At 50.8% G+C, this 18,282-nt stretch overlaps 1 protein-coding gene across 5 annotated transcripts in view; it reads left to right on the top strand.

Moving 5' to 3' along the window:
- The window catches only part of CTIF (cap binding complex dependent translation initiation factor), a 124,040-nt gene extending 106,816 nt beyond the window's left edge, over positions 1-17,224 (top strand). For all 5 annotated transcript variants that reach the window (XM_086629553.1, XM_086629552.1, XM_086629550.1 and 2 more), the window contains 2 exons: positions 15,106-15,159; positions 17,009-17,224. In XM_086629553.1, the coding sequence (XP_086485679.1) occupies positions 15,106-15,159; positions 17,009-17,224 (270 nt within the window). The remainder of the gene's footprint in view (positions 1-15,105; positions 15,160-17,008) is intronic.
- The last annotated feature ends 1,058 nt before the right edge of the window (positions 17,225-18,282 follow it).

The following is an 18,282-nucleotide window of genomic DNA, read 5'->3' as shown; positions in this document are numbered from 1 at the left end:
GCGTCTGCAGGGATGCTTGGCTTCTCCTGCATATTGTGTTTCTGCTGATTAAAAGCATGTTCTCCAAGCAAGACCCCTCGTCCAAGGGATTGCAAAGCCAGAGTTTGAGTTTGCAGATCCCAACGTTGCAAAAATCCCCGCTGCAGGGGCTGGAAAAGCTTCTTAAAAGCAGGTGAAGCCGCCTAAATAGATGAGACAGACTGAGGGGAGGAAAGAGAGAGAGGTGAAGTCCCGTAGGTCCTTACTCCCCACCTAGTACAGCAGAAATCCAGCCCTGCCACCAAGGTTGGGGACATTTCAGAGCCTGAGCTCCTGATCAACTCATTTCAGAGCCTGAGCTCCGCGTGGTTCAGAGTGGTGGCAGAAACCTCGGTGAGGACAAACAGAAAAGGCAACTCAAGTGTTAATGTTCACAAGAGCGGGAGAGGGCTTTCCCCCGTCCTGTTTCAAAGGTGGTTTTATCTCCTGCTGCTGTCTGTAGAAGACTTTCTCAAAAAAATCTGCCTGGTCACCTGGGGTTGGAGCTGTGAATCTCACATTGTCAGTAGTGCTTCTGTCGGGCCGTAAGTAACTCGCTGTAAAGTAAGTTCTCCGCTAGACCTTGGGCAAGGGAAGGACAAAGAAGCTGCCCGAGAAGCTTTCTCTGAATGCAAACACATCATAAGCGTTTTGTCTTCACGGTAATGTTGTGGGTAGGGTTCACAGACGGTGACTGTAGCGGCGAGAAGGAGTCTGGGCATCGTGATAAGGCACACATATCCTCCAGAGGAGGAGGTGGGAGAGGGATGCTAAGAATAGCCTGATTTCCCCAAAATCTCTGCCCACAGCGGTATGTGTCTCCTTATGGGGAAGATCTTGGCGTCTAGCAAAGTCGTCGTTCCCCTCCGCTTCCCATCGCAGTCGTGACACAACCCAGCCCTGATTCTGCCAGGGCTTTTCCCTGCCCACTCCTGTCTGCCCTCGCCGTGCCGTCTCGGTCCCCCTTGACGCCTTGCCGGTACGTGGGGACACGGTGGCGATCTAGAGGTGCGCGGGAGGACATGAATTTCACGTTATCGGGGGTATTTTTTGCTACAGGGCTGCTCCATAAAAAGCCTGTACTCATTTTATCAAGACATCATGCATAAATTTTCTTCCTGAAAATACATCTCTCTGTTCTTTAGCAGGACAGCTCTGTCCCCATGGTGGGGTTTGTCAGAGAAGAAGACTCTTAGCTTAGCTAACATGAGGGAGCCTGAGTCTTCCAGCTCTCCTGCCCCAAAATGGTTGATCTGTGACTGCTTGCTCCACAGGGTTGTGACCTTGACTCATGCTGTTCCTCTTCAATGGCTCTGGGATGAGTTTTCATCTTGCCACTGTTTTTTGCTGCCGTCAGCTGATCCTGATGCACAGGGCCAACCCAGAAGACTGAGACAATCTATCAGCAGTGATAGGTACCAGGCTTTGAGATGGTTGCCAGAGTCAAAGCCAGGCTGTAGACGCAGCCGAGGAGGTGGTGGTGAGCTCTTCCATCCACAGAAGGAGAAGACAGGGACGTTTGTGCAGGGTGCTCCATGAGATGGTGAAATCACAGAATCATAGAATGGTTTGGGTTGGAAGGGGCCTTCAAGATCCTCCAGTTCCAACCCCACTGCCATAGGCAGGGACATCTGCCATGTCGCTCAAGCCCCATCCAACCTGGCCTTGAACACTTCCAGGGATGGGGCATCTACAACCTCTCTGGACAACCTGGTCCAGTGCCTCACCACCCTCATCGTAAAAAATTTCTTCCCTCTATGTAATCTAAATCTCCCCTCTTTCAGTTTAAAGCCATTGCCTCTTGTCCTGTCACGACACGCCCTTGTCCAAAGCCCCTCTCCATCTTTCTTGTACGCCCTTTGGGTACTGGAAAGCTTCCTAGTAGCACAGGGCGCTGATCCCTTGGTGTGCTTCATGAAGCACGTGCAGTGGGCTGGTGTCCCAGGGCAGGAGACCCAGGGAGTCCCCCTTGCCCAGACAGTTTGAGACCGGCTGACAGCCATGAGAATTCCTCCACTTCCCTCAGGATGGGGTTACAAGGTGTAGTCGCAGTCATCATGTTTTTTTTCTCCTTCCTGCTAATCAGTAGATGCATCCCGGCTTACAATCTCAGCTCCTTGCTCCTATCTCCTTCCCCCTTGGGCATCCCCCAGAAAAACCCCTCCATGCTGCCCACAATCTGCCTCCATCCACCCGTCCTTTGATGATAAATCATTACCAGAGGCGAGATGATGTCTCTCCCTCTGCCTGTCCTTTCAGCTCCTCTTGCTTTTTGGTTTCTCCGTCTCTTTATGTGTTTGTTTTTTTCCTTCTTTCCTTTTCCTTTTTAGCTTTGGCAGCTCAGCCAAAGGTCAGCGAGGGAGTGAACAAGAGGAAGGGGAAAGTTGCCTGATGACTGAGGCAGGAATGTCTCTTCCCTTCCCCCTGCAAAGCTTCCTCTCTCCAGCTCCTTCCCTTTTCCCCGAGATAAAAGCTTGTTAACACCATCATTAGTTGCGGAGCTGGGACAGGTGGGAGGAAGCGAGGACATCGGCGCTGGGTGGCCCAGTGAGGAGGAGCTGGAGACATGGCTAAGGCATGGGGTAGCAACACCGGTGTTATTTATTGAGCAGTGTGATGGGTTGGTTTTGTGGCCTGGGTAGAAAAAAAAAAAAAAAATAAAAGAGAAGTTCATTTCAGGCGAGACTGGAGTGATAAACGCTGGGGTTTGCTGGTTGATCGAACCAGTGTTCATCACCGTCCTGGGGGAAGTGGGCAGACCGCTGCGTTTTGATGTCAGCCACGGGAACGGGTGGTTAATCACGACAAAGGAAATTTGGGTCAGAGCTGCTGCCTCACCCGAGCAGCGTTTTGGGAGCCAAGGGAATGGCTGTGCCACTTGGCACAAACGTGGTCCATGCCACATCCTCCTCTGCACCCTTCACCTGAGCCACTTGCTGGAAAACGGGGTGGGGAGAGAAGGAAGGGTCCACCACTGTGTCCAACATGGTAGCTGCCTCTCCCAGGAGCTGGGTCCCCAAAGAATCAAAAAGTTTAATTTCCAAAACCATTCTGAGGGTTTGGGGCGAGATTTGTGCAGGCGGAGAGTGTCTTCACAACAAGGTCTGATGGGGTCAATGTTGGGGTTTTGGTCAAAGAGGTGGTTTGCCAAAAGAAGTAAAAGGTGGATCCAGCTCTTGTTAAAATTGGTTTGATGGAGGACAGTGAGTTTGGGTGGTGCTTTGGATCAAAACACATTTTTCTGCTTGGAATAGTGCATAATTTAAGTTGGAGAAGGGAAATGGAATACCCAAGCCCAGCCTGTAGCTCAGTATTGTGAGTGGTTGGGGGAAAGGAGGGATTTTTATGGTGACCAGAGGAGAGCCCCTGGAGATGAGAAGCAGAGGACTATTGCAGCCATCAAATCTGGGGAGCTGGGGAAAAGAATAACAAAGCAGAGAAGTTGAACAGAAATAGAAGAAAGAACTTTCCTCCTGTCCTTCCCTCGGAACTGCGGAATTGAGGGTGAGCTGGACGAGGGCATTATTCCTGGGGAAAGGCTTTTCCTGGGGATGGTTGTGCTGCAGCCAGGGCACCATGGGCTTGACCCTTGCCTGCTTCCAGCCCTGGCTCTCCTTAAATGGGGCCGGTGACCTTCCAGGACCACCTTTCTCCACGAGTCTTTTATCTAGCTGAGTGAAGTTTTAGGAGGTTGACCTGGCTCCCATGCTTGATGGTCTAAGAAAGAAGGATGTCCCACTGTCTTCTCCCAGCCCCATGGCCATGCAGTCTCAACTCTGGCCTCGCTCCTATTCACAAAACCACACCAAATTTATCCCTGTACATCTCTTTCTGGTCCTCCAGAATGACGGGGTGAACTTGCTGACACCCTTGCTACCCCAAAGCCTCTGCCCCATGCCCAAACAGTGAGGGCCATGTTCTGCCACACTCCAAGAACACTTTGCCTTGCACATCCTCCAAAACCAAGTAAACCAGGAGAGCAACCAAGGGACTTTGGGTCTCGCAGCCTGGCCATATTTTTTCTTTTCTGTGGCCTTCAGCAGAGTCAGCAACACCTAGAAAATAGGTTAAGACCAGGGACCAGGAAATGTCAGTTGAACTATCAGTGGGACAGGAGCACTCTAGAGCCCTGTGCCTGGTGCAGCAAGTAGGTAGCCCCGTGGCTACCGACTACGTAGAGATAATCAATAATATTGTTTGCCATCCATTGATAATCACCAATTATCACCGCTTTTGCCTTCCCTAGTTATAGAATCATAGAATCATAGAATGGTTAGGGCTGGAAGGGACCTTCAAAGGTCATCTAGTCCAACCCCCCTGCAAGGAACAGGGATATCTCCAACTAGATCAGTTGCTCAGGGCCTCGTCCAACCTGGCCTTGAATGTCTCCAGGGATGGAGCATCCACCACCTCTCTGGGCAACCTGTTCCAGTGTTCTACAACTCTCATGGTAAAAAATTTTTTCCTAATAGTGTGGTCGGAGCTGTCTATTCTTCACCCAGCTCTGTGCTGCCCACAGTTGCATGTGTGTCAGTGGGATTGGCATGGGCCAGCCTGGCTCGCTGCCCTCCCCGCTTCATCCCCTGGTGCTGCTGGGGAGGAGAAGCGTTAGGACTGGGTCCTGAGGGACCTGGTGATGGCCGAGGTCTGCAGGGAAGGGAGGATCATAGCCAGCTTGGAGCCATGGCCATGCTCTGCAGAAGCTGGGATAGATGAGGGGTATCAGGAGGTTTGGCTCCTCTCGTGTCTCGATCTCGTCCTGGATAGATACTGTTGGGACATCAACACAGGAGGTGCCTCTGGGCCTGGGAGCTGCCACCTTCCTGCCAGCCCTCTGCCAGGAGGAGCTGCTTCTAGGCGAGGTGGGTGGTGTCGAGTGCTGTTTTGGATGTATTTGTTTATTTTTATGACGCCGTTCCACAGTCAGACCTGGCTTTACAGCCAGGTAACCTGAGCAGTTGCCTATGGCAGCAGAGCGAGGAGGTGGAAAAACTGGCTTGCGGGACCTAAAGCTCGAGAGATGCCAGGTGGCGATGTCACTGTGGTCCTTCAAGGCATCTTGCTGATTGGAGTCGTGCAAGGGCAAGAAACACAGAGTGGGCTCTGCCCCCTCCTGCCCCCCATAATAACCCTACCCCACCCCTTATCCCTGCCCCTGTGCTCCTCTCCTGCGCAGGGCTTGGCATTGTACCTTGTTGACTGTTTAAGGTTCCTGTTGACTTCTTCTTCCAGCCCGCTGAAGTCCCTCTGAATGGCAGCTCCTCGAGCACATTGAGTGATCCTCCCAATTAGGTGTCATCTACAAACTTCACAAGAGCGTGCTCCTCCCCTCCTCCTGCCCCAAACAGGGCATGTTTCAGGATAGACACCTCGGTGCACCTCGTCACTAGCCTACAGGTGGAGTTGGGTTGTCACCCAATAGCTTCAACCCTTTAAGCCCAACCATCCATCCAGTTTTTTGCCCACCTGGTTGTCCACTGCGGCTGTCCTAGCTTGGATACAAAGGGACTGGATTCCAGAGGCAACAGGGAGCAGCCTTGCTGCCGCGCCATCCCACTCTCAGCACCCGCAGGTGCCTCGGACAGGGCTCTTGGGACAGGTTTGGAACAAACCCTGGCAAGCAGCCCATCGCAGACAGACTAATTACACTGCGAAACTCCTTGGTGCAGGAGGCTGTGGCTGCAGGACCGCGTTGTGGAGGTCAGAATCATTTGGGTTGGAAGAGATCCTCCAGCTGGGGTGGACGGGTGTTGCTGCTGTTATCCTGAGGGATATCACCCTGAGCATCACCACCCGTAAGGGATACGTGAGCATTCACCTGACCCAAGAGAGATGCTTTTATGGTCCTATTACCATCCCTGGAGACGGAGGGCAGCACGTTGGAGCAGTGTATCAGCCCTGCAGAGGCAGCGGAGAGCAGACCCAGCAGGCGGGCAGTGAGCAGGACAGTTCCTCCTCTGCCGGAGTTGTCTCCTACCTCCAGTCTGGTTGGCAGAGACGATCCCATTTCAGCATCATTTAAAACCTTGGCACTCTCCCATAGCTTCCCTGCCTTGGTACACTGCAGCTCGCTGAAAGCCTCGGGGTGGTGGTGCAGGGAGGATGAATGCTCCCCGTCTAATTGCCTTTCCCCCACGTCTGAGTCTGCGGCATGTAGATGGGTATCCACTCCCCTCCCTTCTCTTAGTGCCTGTTATCTCCCGGGGCCATGCCGTGTAATTTAGCAAAATATTCTGGCACGGTAATTAACGTCTGAACTTCAAGAGGGCACTGCCTTTTCACTGTCTCCTTCGGAGGAAGAGAGAGGAAAACCTTCCCGGCCGCAGCGGGATGAGCAGGGAGGGTGGTGCTGTTTGGAAAAGAAAATTGTTATCTTCTTTTAACTTTTTTTTTTAATCACTCTCACTTTTTAAAAACGTCAGCCTTTTGTGTCACAAAAGGGTCTTGGACAGTATAATGAGGTGCTAGGATTTTTAAGATGATTCTCCGAGTCAGAGAATGAGACAGAATTTTCCCTTTATCGAATGAGCAAAGGCACCAGAGGGGACAGATCCTGACCCCGCACGACCCTCCCAGCCAGGTAGCTGCATGGGGCCGAATCTGACCGGGGAACATAAGCCCTCTATGAAGAAGGGGACTTACTTCCTCATAAAAGTCCCCTTCTGGTTCCCCCATCTGGTTCTGCAAAAATCAGTGGTTTGATTTCAGTCTGGTGGGACTGGGACAAACTGGGAAGTGGTTTGTAGGGGAAAAGGATGGAGGAGGGATGAGGGATGCAGGCATGGGAGGGAAGGGATGCCAGAGAAGGAGGGAGAAAAACAAGATTGGGTGTCAGGGATGTGGGAGAAGGGAGGAGAAATGGGGAGATTCATGGGAATCCAGAAAAAGATTGCAGACTTGGAAGAGCTGGGACATAAATCTGGGGTTTGGAGCAAGCAGGGTAGGCTGATGCGTGCGGTGACGTGGGCCTTCAGAGCAGCAGCAACAGGTAGCGTGCGGGAGCAGGGGTCTGCAAAGAGGACGGACGGACGCATGCCTGTCTGTAGGACCACACTCCTGACAGGAATGGATGTCCCCGTGCCTCCGTGCCTGCCGCATGGGGAAAAAAAAAATTCCCTTCAATCGGCATTGTTTTGGTCAAAGGGCAGAGTTAAGGTGAAGGAGACAGGGTGAGGACAGACCAAGACAAGGAGGGCTGCACGGTGCAGGAACGTACATTCTTGGAAAGCTGCTCGTTTAGTCGCAGCATTAGAACCTTAACGGCTTATTTTAAATAGAGGAGGGAAATGCCACCCTGATTTCTCTGGGACCCACGGAGAAGGCAGAGGAAGCAATTAGGGCAGATAAAGAAATGAAGCTAGATACCATCTCACAGGATGGTCCCTCCTCCTCGCGTGGCTTTGTTTTTCTCCTTCGCCCTCCATACCAGGCATTGTTAGTTCCCAAAAACCCTTTCAATGGGATGTAAACACAACTATTTGCGTCTGCCGCCATCGCGGAGAGCGTCCAGCCGGCCAGGGTGGAGCCCGTCACAATCGAGCGCGATGGTCTCGCCACTGTTTCTTTCCATGTTTTGTGTTTCCCCGGGACCCTTGGGATGAGATCACATCCTCCTCTCCCAGGGTTATTATGTCTTCGGCCGGGCAGGATGAAGCCGGCCGTCTGGGTGGCTCGGTCTCCCTGTACACGCAGACTGGGTGGGTCTATCCATCCGTCTCACCCATCTTCGGGTCCTGGAGGTCCACCTTCAGCCAGGGGATGGGCAACCACCAGGCTGCTGTTGGATTGCAGCCTCTGAGTTGATGAGTGACATTCACTTCATCTCTGTCTCCAGTAATTACCTCTTAATGGTTTCCATCTTCACAGGAATCTCTTCTGCTGTTCCAGATCGGGGGGAGAGAGGGTCATGTTTCATGGTTTCCCTCATCTACAGTGGAAAGGAGTAGGAGGAGTTTCCCATGACCGGGTACAGGGTTTTGTTCCTCTGGCCTTAATTCAATTTGCTGTTAAGTATCTCTGAGTTCCTCAGGAGCCTGACAAGGAGGATAACCAACGTTTTGGTTTACTCGATGCAATAAACAAACTAATCTCTTCTTACCATCCTCCCAGGGAGACCTGGTTGGGTAATAGGAGAACAGAAATCTCCTCCTCAGCTGAGAGCACTTACTCAGTGTAAAAGGCGTATGTGCCACCAAGCAAACTCCTTCAAATTGTCCAAAATACATTAGGGAAAGTGCCTCCTATGGACACGGCTCTTGACACAGCCGTGCTGGTGCGAGCAGCTCCAGCCCAGACCTAATTCCCTCCTGTGCAGTTCCCAGTTCCCTGCTGTGGGACCAGCAGCTGACACATGCTGGCGGCCTCTTCCCTAATGGAGGAGCGCAAGTCACTGTCAGCATGTTCTCACCCAGGCTGAGAGCAAGCCAGCTTGGTTAGGGAACTGGGAGGAGGGACCCCCCCCATGAGATGCATGGACTGGTGGCACCGTGTGCATCTTTAGTGGATTTGAAGACTTCGCCAGATCCCCAGAGAGGCGTGAGCAGAAGGCTGTGTGAAGAGAAGCACCACTGCTGGTGGACGCAGCCTGACGTAGCTTGGCTCTCCCAGCCCAGCTGGGTTTTCGAAGCCCAAGAAATAACATTTTGGAGCACAGCAGAGCCTGTGCCTCTTGCAGAGATCAGCACAGGCAGCTCCATAAGGGAAGGGTTTTCCCCAAAACTTAGTGTTTGAGCAACCTCAGCATCAAATGGGTGAGCAGAGAAGATGCCACTAACTCCTGTGGACTTCTAAAGGGCTTCTGTTTCCAAGTACTCACTTGTTTCTTCTCTAGGGAAAGGTCTCACCTGACTTCCCTAGCTCCCAGTGTATGCCTGGAGAGGGACTTGGTACCCCTTTAGAGAGGGTGGCACTGTCACAGCTTGTTGGTGGCTGCAGGATCAGCCCATCTGACCTTCTCATGTCCTGGGTCAAGAAGTTGATACTTCTAATGGGAGCAGATTGCAGAAATCCTGAAACTGGCCTTGCTGGTGGAGTGTTTTGTATTTACTCATCCCCCACACCCTCGTTTGTACTTCGCATTTTCCCCAGTCTTGGCTGTTTTCACCACCCCGTTGCTTTGTGACAATAAGAAAGGTGGAGTTGTAGCAATGACTTGTAGCTCAGAGAAGTGCGTGACTCTCCCCATGCAGAGCAGCCAAGCAGTCCCATGGGTCTTATCTCAGGCATCTTCCTTAAAGACTTGCGACAGTAGGTCAATAAGGGGCTGCTGAAAAAGCAGAAAATTGCTGTCGATGTCTTTCTGCAGAGAGCTTGTAAAGAGCAGAACTCACTTGTGGTCTCAGGAGGACCCATCTAGCAGACCATAGGGCTTCCAGGAGGTTTTTGGGATAGGAGTTCCCTGACTGTGGTCCATTAGACCACCGAGAGTGCCTGCAGAGCCGTGTCAGCAGGACAGCACATCCTGTGCCTTGACAGCGCTCCCGGTTGTAGGGGGTGATCGTAGAACCGTAGAATCACAGAATGGTTTGGGTTGGAAGGGACCTTTGAAGGTCATCTACGCCAACTTCCCTGCAACAAGGAGGGACATCTTCAACTAGATCAGGTTGCTCAGAGCCCGGTCCAACCTGGCCTTGAATGTTTCCAGGGATGGGGCATCTTCAGCCTCTCTGGGCAACCGGTCGCAGTGTTTCGCCACCCTCAGCCTAAAACATTTCTTCCTTACATCCAGTCTGAATCTCCCCTCTTTCAGTTTAAAACCATTACCCCTTGTTCTAACGCTATAAGCCCTACTAAAAAGTCTGTCCCAATCTTTCTTATAAGCTTCCTTATAAGGGGGTCTTGGTGACAATCCCAACTGCAGAGCTGGAACCAATCCGTCTTGTTGAGGACAAAGTCCACCACGGCCATGGCAAGGTCTTCTCTGGTTAAAAACAAGACTGGGAAGCACCATCTCTCCTGCACCTTTTCAAGTACCTATGTTCATTGTGCTTGAGCTCCGAGCGGCACAAGTTCTTTTCCTTCTTCCCAATCGAAATGTGTCTCCACTTTCTCCCATTGCCTGGTTTTACACCAGTGAGCTGGTTGCTACACCTGGATGATGCATTTGCAACACGTTGGGTCCTCTGTGGTCATGGTCCACGTTGCCCAGGGGGAATACTGGCAGGCACCTCCTCGTGACCTACGCATTAGATGTAAAGCATACCTGTGGGCAGGGACCGCAGAGCGGTTGCGAGGCTGGAGCTTCATGCCTGAGGCTGTCTGGATGTCCATGTGTGTAGCCACCTGGATGGACGAACCTGAGATGCCCGTCGGGGAGCTGGGGCAAGCAGCGTGTGGGCTGCGGTTGGTCCAGCCAAAGATGTCTCAAAGACATCCCAACCTCTCCACGGCTCTCGGTGGATATTTTCAAGCTTTCAGTGCTTTCACGCTGGAGTCATCACCAAAGCTTCAGAAGACGCTGCGTGCTAAGAGGTAGTTTGTGGCAAGCATTGCTTATATGTCATTTTGCAAGCAGTATCGCACATAATAATTAGTACTGTGCTTTGCAGGAGAAATATCATTGCAGCTGGAAAGGGTAATGTATGCATTGGTCTGCTCCCACTCCTTCTCCCAGGGAGAACTGCTGAAGAACACAATTAAACCTGAGAAGTTTGGTGATAAGGGGCAGTGGGACAGGTTCTCCGGTCCTGCTCATGGCGTGGGCACCCCTGAGAATACCAAGTAAGCGCTTTAGCTTCTCAGCAGCCCAGGTAACGTGAGAAAGCAGATAATAAGCCCAAATATTCGTGGGCAGATGAATCCCATCAGCTTGGCTCTCTGGTTTGCCCCTGGTGGTCTGCACCGCAGACATGTGCATCCGTTCCTGCTCAGGAGGACCAGGCTGGTTGTCTCCATGATGAAGCAGAGCTACAGTTTTGGGGCTTCTTTGCCCCCTCAGCCGCTGTTGCATACCCACTCCATGGGGCTTATTGATGAAAAGATGGAAAGAGCAGGTTTTGGGGCCACGGAGGCGAGGGGAGACTGGTCCCAGTAGCGTGCCACAGAAACCAGTTGCACTCAATAGCCACCGCTGCAGCTCCCCCACCGCACGCAACGCTGCCAGGAGCAGACTCTACGATTTATTTTGGGTTGCTTATGGAAATATTTAGCACCCAGAATCCATCCAGGCACACTGAGTGCTCCTTCTCTTAGTAGGACAGAGAAATTTGGGAGAGGAGGAGCTGGGTATCTTCCACCAGTCTGCAAAGCTGCTAGTCCAGCGCCAGAAACAAAAGCGAGATGACTTTCGCAACCGAGGTCGGGTATTATAGGACTAGCCGGGCAGATTCTGGCATGCAGCCTCCTCTCTTAGGAAATCAAGCAGACTCTTTGTCTGCTTTCCAGCAGGAACTGCCACTTTCGTTGCCCGGCTTCGCCCGATACAGGGGAAACCGGCTGGAGAGCAAAGGGAAGTTTTCCTCACAGACAGCCCCAGCCTGGAGGGGATGATGACGGGTTAAACGGAGAAGCGTGCGAGTCTCAGCTCACCTGCCCTGCTGTCTGCCTCACACTCCTTTTCCAACTCCCTCGTCCATCATCATCAGCTGGTTCGAACCGTGTGGGAACCTGGTGGAGAGGGCTGGGACGGTGCCCGTGGTGGGATTTGGGCAGATGCAGAAGCAGGGAGGAGCGGTTATTAATAGTTAAATAAATAATAATTCCGGTGTGGGAGTGCTAGTTTCATGGGTCTGGTGTGTTTACGTTAAAATATTTCAAGTAAATATGAATTAGATTGCAAACAATTAATATATTCGGTCGGGTTCAGGTTTATGGTCACGCCGGTGCCGGTACTTCAGGGCTGTGATTTCCCCAGAGGTCTTGAAGCATTTGCACCAGTTTTTCTTGCAGTGCCATCAGGGCTGACACGGGGGTCAAAGAGCTTTGGGAAACGCTGCGTGCTTGCTGAAGCAACCACCTCGTTGCTTTGGGGTGCCCGGTGCCGGCGTAGGGCAGCGTGGGGTGGGGTGGGGACAAAGCACCCTTGGAGAAATACGTGCAGGACCTCATCAGTGGTTGAGGACATTGATGGCAGGACCCCAGGCAGCATGGTTCTTGCAGTGCAACCCTTGCTGTCTGTTCTCAGCAGCAGTTCAGTGCCCATACCAGGCTAGGGAGAGCAAACTGGGCTCCTCCATCTCCTCCCATCCTGGCATGCAGGGGTCAGCAGCAGATAGCTGGTGCTAACAGCCCAGGGAAGCTCCAGAGCCCCTCTCCAGCATGGTAAAAACATAGTTATGATCAGGAACATGCAGAGAAACAGTGACATCTTTCTGATGCTCCTGGTTTCAGACCATTGCACTGATGCAGGTGGCTGGCAACCATCTGTGGGCATAGACTTGGACTCTGGTTCCCAGAGCACCAGCAGATCTGCCTGCTGGGCCCTGCTCTGCTGCACAGGGCTGTGCTGGGGTTTGGTAGGCATGTTGTGGGCCTCCCCAACCCACATATCACAGAGGTTGAACTGTGGCCCTTGGGACTGGTATCTTTTGGTGTCTCGATGGAGCGGTGGAGCACATGGTGCCTGGATGGACAAGGTGGGACACATGGTGCCTGAATGGACAAGGTGAAGCACATCGTGCCTCAATGGAGCAGTGGAGCACATGGTGCTTGGATGGATGAGGTGGAGCACATGGTGTCTCAGTGGATGAGGTGGAGCACATGTTGCCCGGACGCACAAGATGGAGCACATGCATTCTCCTTTTTCAGCCAAGTCACATCAGATGAGGTTCAGGAGGACAGTGTGAAGGTGGAGGGTGCCTGCCCAAGCCTGGGAGTAGGATATAGTCTCTGTTTCATCTTAGATAAGACTATTCCTCACTGGCCAAATATCCAAGCACTTGACAGTGACACACTAATCCTCACAACCACCTTTTGAGATGGAGAAGCATGTCCCAGCCCTGCAGGTGGGAAGCTGGGGCAAGGAAAACTCAAGTGAAGCTGCAGCCTTTCACTGACCACATATCCGTGGCAGAAAGCAGGATCATTGAGGAGACCATGGCAGAGGAAGGGCTGGAATCGGGCTACCGCAGGTCCTTCCTAATCAATCCTAGCTCCACTTTTCTTCCATTAATTTTCACGTTATATTCTTTACTGAAGAATAGCAAAACCAGGAAAGGTGAATATATGTTTGTTTTGCAGCCCTGCTTCATGCCATGCTCATGAGCTAAATACTCCACAAGTGATTTTTTTTTTGTATTTGTCCCTAATTTATGTTTTTTCTCTTGTTGTTGTCGAGTTTAAAATAATCTCATGTCTTTTCGCGAGGAATCCGTGAACTGTTTGTGAGAACTTATCTCAGAGCGTGCGGCTTGGGCTTAACTAACATTTTCCAAACAACTCATCAGAAGGATAAACTTGGGGTGGTGAGGGGACTGTTGCGTGTCTTCACAACCCTGGCTGAACCTTTGGCTAACGTGAGATAAAAGACGATGGACGGCGCGCTCATCGAGATGCTGTAAACATCATTTTCAAAGCAAACAAACCGCTGTCTGCTGAAAACAGAAGAGGGTGAAGACAAAACTTTGAGAGCAATGATAATTCCTTGAATTAACTCCTTTTTCCCTAGCTGTTTTCCAGCAGTCATGGATCTGGTAAACAAATGGGTATTTATTTGCCTATTTGTTTTACATGTTTCCTATTTATGTAAAGGAAAGGAAACATGAAAAGATGAGATTGGAAAGGGGAGATGATAAGACTGAGAATCAGAATTATGATTTGAACTGAAGGGCATGACTTTGGAGCACCCTTAGTTAAGCTGAGCAATATTTATATGGGGCGTTTTAATTAGTCCAACTGCTTTTCCAAATTCTGGTGAATTTCAGTTTTCCCAATTTTTCTTCTTTTTCTGTGTTTAGTGCACGTGCTAAGCTCCCTGCTTCACGCAGAGATTAGCTCAGGGCCAGCAAGGCTTGTTCAACCCAAGGTGATGGAGTGAAAGCATCGTATCTTCAAGTGTTGCCAGCACCAGTGATTTTATCAGCCGCCTCATACAGCGTTTTTCACAACACTTCATCTCATTTTGTTGGCCGACTGGGAATCTCAGTATTTTTTATCTGCTTGAAAAACAACCAGAAAACTGTGCTTTCTCTTGTGGTTTTAGAAAAAAAAAAGCCTGAAACGGCGTCTTTGCATGTGTGACAAAGTCATAAAGATGAAAAGCAAGAAAGATGTGTATTTTTGATACGGTTTCGAAGGTCCTTGCTCATGGTTTCTGGGTTTGTGTGGTGAGATGTGCTGAGCTCCTACGCTTTGCCATGACTGGGTAGAGCCATTGACCCTCACTGCACACCCTGGATCTGAACCAAGAGGAGCGAGCATCTTCCCTCACCATCCTATGCCATGCACAGCAACATTTTGGATCTCTCATGAAAGTTCCTCACGCTTGGCAAGCTCATATCTGTAACGCAAAGTCCATGGAGAGCAGAGCAGGGTTGGAGTTGGTGCACCTGAGACACCATAGTTTCACTGCAACCCATTGCACTTGCACCACTGTATAATCAGTCTAGAAGGAGCTGTATTAATCACGGTGTATTGGATGTAAGGCTTTCCCATCAGGTGATTTCGTGGCTGTTAGAAGTGTCCCCACAGGGACAGAGAGGTTTGGAGGTGGGTGGCTGCCTCTCGGGCAGAGCCCTTCCCTTCCAAGCAGTCGCTCCCAGGGCTGTGCTGCTCCAGCGCTGTCGTCTGATGGTTCTATTTTGTCACTGTGTATGTGAAAAAAGTCCACTTTCTCATTGCCTGCCATGGGATAAAAAAAGTAATGTAACCTAAATAAAGTCTATTTTGAAAGTTGTTAATCTAAATTCTCTATATTCTGCCCCACTGGCTCTCAGCAGTGGCTACGCTGGCGATGCCCTTTACCTTGCATTTTGTCACTGTTTATATTACTTTTTGGTGGTGATAATCTCTTTTCTCCCCTCTTTCTGATGTTCTGTGCTTTCCTCCTGGAAGTGGCAAGAGCCAAGCTGGATGAAGAGATGGCAGGGAGGTCGTAAGGGAGAAGGAAGAGGTCACGCATTTCTCACTGTCTCTCTCTTCTCTCCTTTGCAGTTGTTGCAATCTCAGGATGTGAAGGAAGATGCTGTGCTTTGCTGCTCCATGGAGGTAGGGAAGCACCTGCACCATCTGCCTCAGTCCTCATTGCTTTGCCCCTTCTGTCCTTTGCTAGACAGCTATTAGATGATTCCAAACCCAAACAGCCATGTTGCCTCTGCATTGTAGAATCATCGAATAGTTCGGGTTGAAGGGACCTTTAAAGGTCATCTGCACCAACGTCCCTGCAGTGAGCAGGGATGTCTTCCACTAGATCATGTTGCTCAAAGCCTCATCCAACCTGCCCTGGGTTATTTCCAGGGATGGGGCATATACCACCTCTCTGGGCAACCTGTCCCAGTGTGTCACCGCCCTGAACGTAAACAATTTCTTCCTTCTATCCACTCTGAGTCTCCCCTCTTTTAGTTTAAAACCATTGGCCCTTGCCCTAGCGCAACAGGCCTCACTGAAAAGTCTGTTCCCAGCTTTCTTATAAGCTTCTTTCAAGTACCACAAAGCTGAAATAAGGTCTCCCTGGAGCCTTCTCTTCTCCAGAGTGAACAGCCCCAACTCTCTCAGCCTGTCTCCATAGCAGAGGTGCTCCAGCCCTCTCATCTTCTTCATGACCTCCTCTGGACACACTCCAGCAGCTCCATGTCCTTCTTGTGTTGGGGGCTCCAGAGCTGAACGCAGCACTGCAGGTGGGATCTCACCAGAGCAGAGTAGATAAAAGACATCATCACCGTGAGATAAGAGATGGCCCTTGAGACTGTATCACTGCACTTTTGATACATGTAAATGGATGCAAAAAGTTTGGTAGCTGGGATCCCATCCCAGAATTACACTATCCTGGTTCGTTCAAATCTCACTTTGCATTTGTATTTTAAGCACAAGGCTCACGTGGAGAGATTTGCTGTGCCCAGCAGCAGCTTTGAAGAGAAATGCTGATACAAACATAGCAGAGTTTCATTAGATTTGCTTTTGGGAAGTGATTGATCTGCAGGGATGCATGCTTCTCTTGGAGAGAATGGTTGAAATTGCAGTCTAAATTATTGGAATTAAAATCATAGAATCATAGAATGGTTTGGGTTGGAAGAGACCTCAACCTCCCTGCCATGGGCAGGGACACCCTCCACTACAGCAACTGTCAGCAAAGCGACAGGCAACTGAGGAGAAGAGTTTGAATTTTTAAGATTAGGACTTTGAGGATCTCTGCCTTCAAGCCCCACGAGCCTTCTGTGATGGTGAACTTGTTGCTGTCCAGTCCATGCTTGGACCTTCTCCTCCATGGGACCACCTAGGGCTTATGCTGCTCCATGGAGGCTCTCCAAGGAGTAATCATTTTAAAAAACCCTTGACTGTTCTCAGAGAAGCAGCACGACAGGTATAAATGCAGATCTTGGCAGGCAGGATTTGTTATGCATACAGGAGGGCTCTGCTTACTCCGATTAATGACTGGGAGTCACTGGCAGCTGTGAATCAGCGAGTAAATGAAGGGCCAGGTAGAAGACAGGAATACCACATCACAGCCTGCACTTTGTTTTGACAATAGCATGATTTTTAGGTGGGATTTTTTTTTTCTTTTTTTCCAAAAGCAATCCAGCATTGCCGCCTTTGAAGTCAGTGGGAGCTGAACCATTCGCTCCTCCAGCAACCCGGCGTGGATGCTTTTTGAAAACCTCGCCCGCAGTGTTCAGCTCTTGGAGCCTGCTGCCGGGTGGTTTTGGTTTTCAAAAGCCACGACGCCTTTAACCTTGCCTGCCCGCCCCACCGCATCGAGCAGGGGAGAATTGGAGGGGTGGAGGGTGTCTACGAAAGCCAGCGTGGTGTTTTAGTGTCATAGCATCGTAGAATCTCTCTCAAGTTGGAAGGGACCCGTAAGGATCAATATGCCATGGTTGACCCCTTCTTCTCCTGACAGCTGCAGAGCTCTGGCCGGCTGCTGGAGGAGCAGCTGCCCGAGATGATGACGGAGCTGTTGGCCATAGCCCGCGACAAGATGCTGTGTCCTTCCGAGTCCATGCTGACGCGGTCCCTGCTGCTGGAGGTCATCGAGCTGCACGCCAACAACTGGAACCCCCTGACGCCCACCATCACACAGTACTACAACAAGACCATCCAAAAACTAACGGCTTGAGGGGCAGGGCAAGGTGGGGTGGGAAGGGATGAGAAGAAGACACGCACCTTGACATGATCTGGCAAGAGCTTTTCCAATTTAAATCCCCCAGCAGACCAAACCCCAGCATGCTCGAGAATATGTTCGTGGGGTGGGGTGGGGAGGGAGAAGCATGTTTCTTTTTCAGCTGCGTCGCCAAGTGCCACCCCTCTTCCCCGCCGTGGTTTTGTTTTAGGGATTTCTTTTTCTGAACTCATTGCTCAAGCAGCAGCAACGCATCCCGCCGGGTTATTGTTTGGCTTTCGAAAGAAGACAGGAGAATTTGGAAACAAAAAACAAAAAAAAAAACTCGAATCAAAACAAAAGATCCTGAATCCAAGTGGGGGCTAGTATTGTTTTCACGCCATCCTCCTGCCTTGCCCCGGCCAACTGGCAGGAGACAGCAGGCAGCAGATGTCTCGGGAGGACAAAGCCAGACACACACCACACCAGACGCTCGTAATTGATGGCTTTTGTCGAGCGGGGCTTGCGTTAGGTTTGTTTTCCCACCCCTCCTCTTGTCTTCGACTTTCCGTGTGTGTCCCTCCGACCCTGCTCGCCACCCCTTCGGAAGCGGATCGGAGAGCGGGACGACTTTCGTATTTGCACTGGGTTTTCTTTTTTTCTCGAGCGTTTGTATTTTCTTCCTGTTTTGTTGTATCATTGAGCGGACAATTGTGAGCAGCTCGGAGGCGGGGAAAGCAACGCCTTCCCGCGAGCTGACTCGCGGTTTGCGTGAAGATGCTGAAGCAGAAGGAGTATTTTAAAGGAGTCCAAAAGCCACTGCAGAAGTAACATAGCCACCATCGTCTTGCCAGTAACCTCAATGGGTTGAGAAACATGTCCTCTGAGCTGGGAGCTCTAAGAAAAAGGAGATTCTGCAGCTCTGTTACCCCTCAGCCGCTAAACTATAAACTTTTTTGGTTTTTTGGTAATGTCTTTTTTTTGTTGTTTCCATTGAAGGAGTGCTTTATTGTAATTACTGTCATGGTTGTAATTATGCATTTAAATCCAGGCCTGTCGTAGTCAGGCCTAATAAT

This window comes from Tauraco erythrolophus, chromosome Z (genome assembly GCF_009769465.1).
Source record: "Tauraco erythrolophus isolate bTauEry1 chromosome Z, bTauEry1.pri, whole genome shotgun sequence".
NCBI lineage: Eukaryota > Metazoa > Chordata > Aves > Musophagiformes > Musophagidae > Tauraco > Tauraco erythrolophus.
This window is presented reverse-complemented; position numbering and strand designations above follow the sequence as displayed.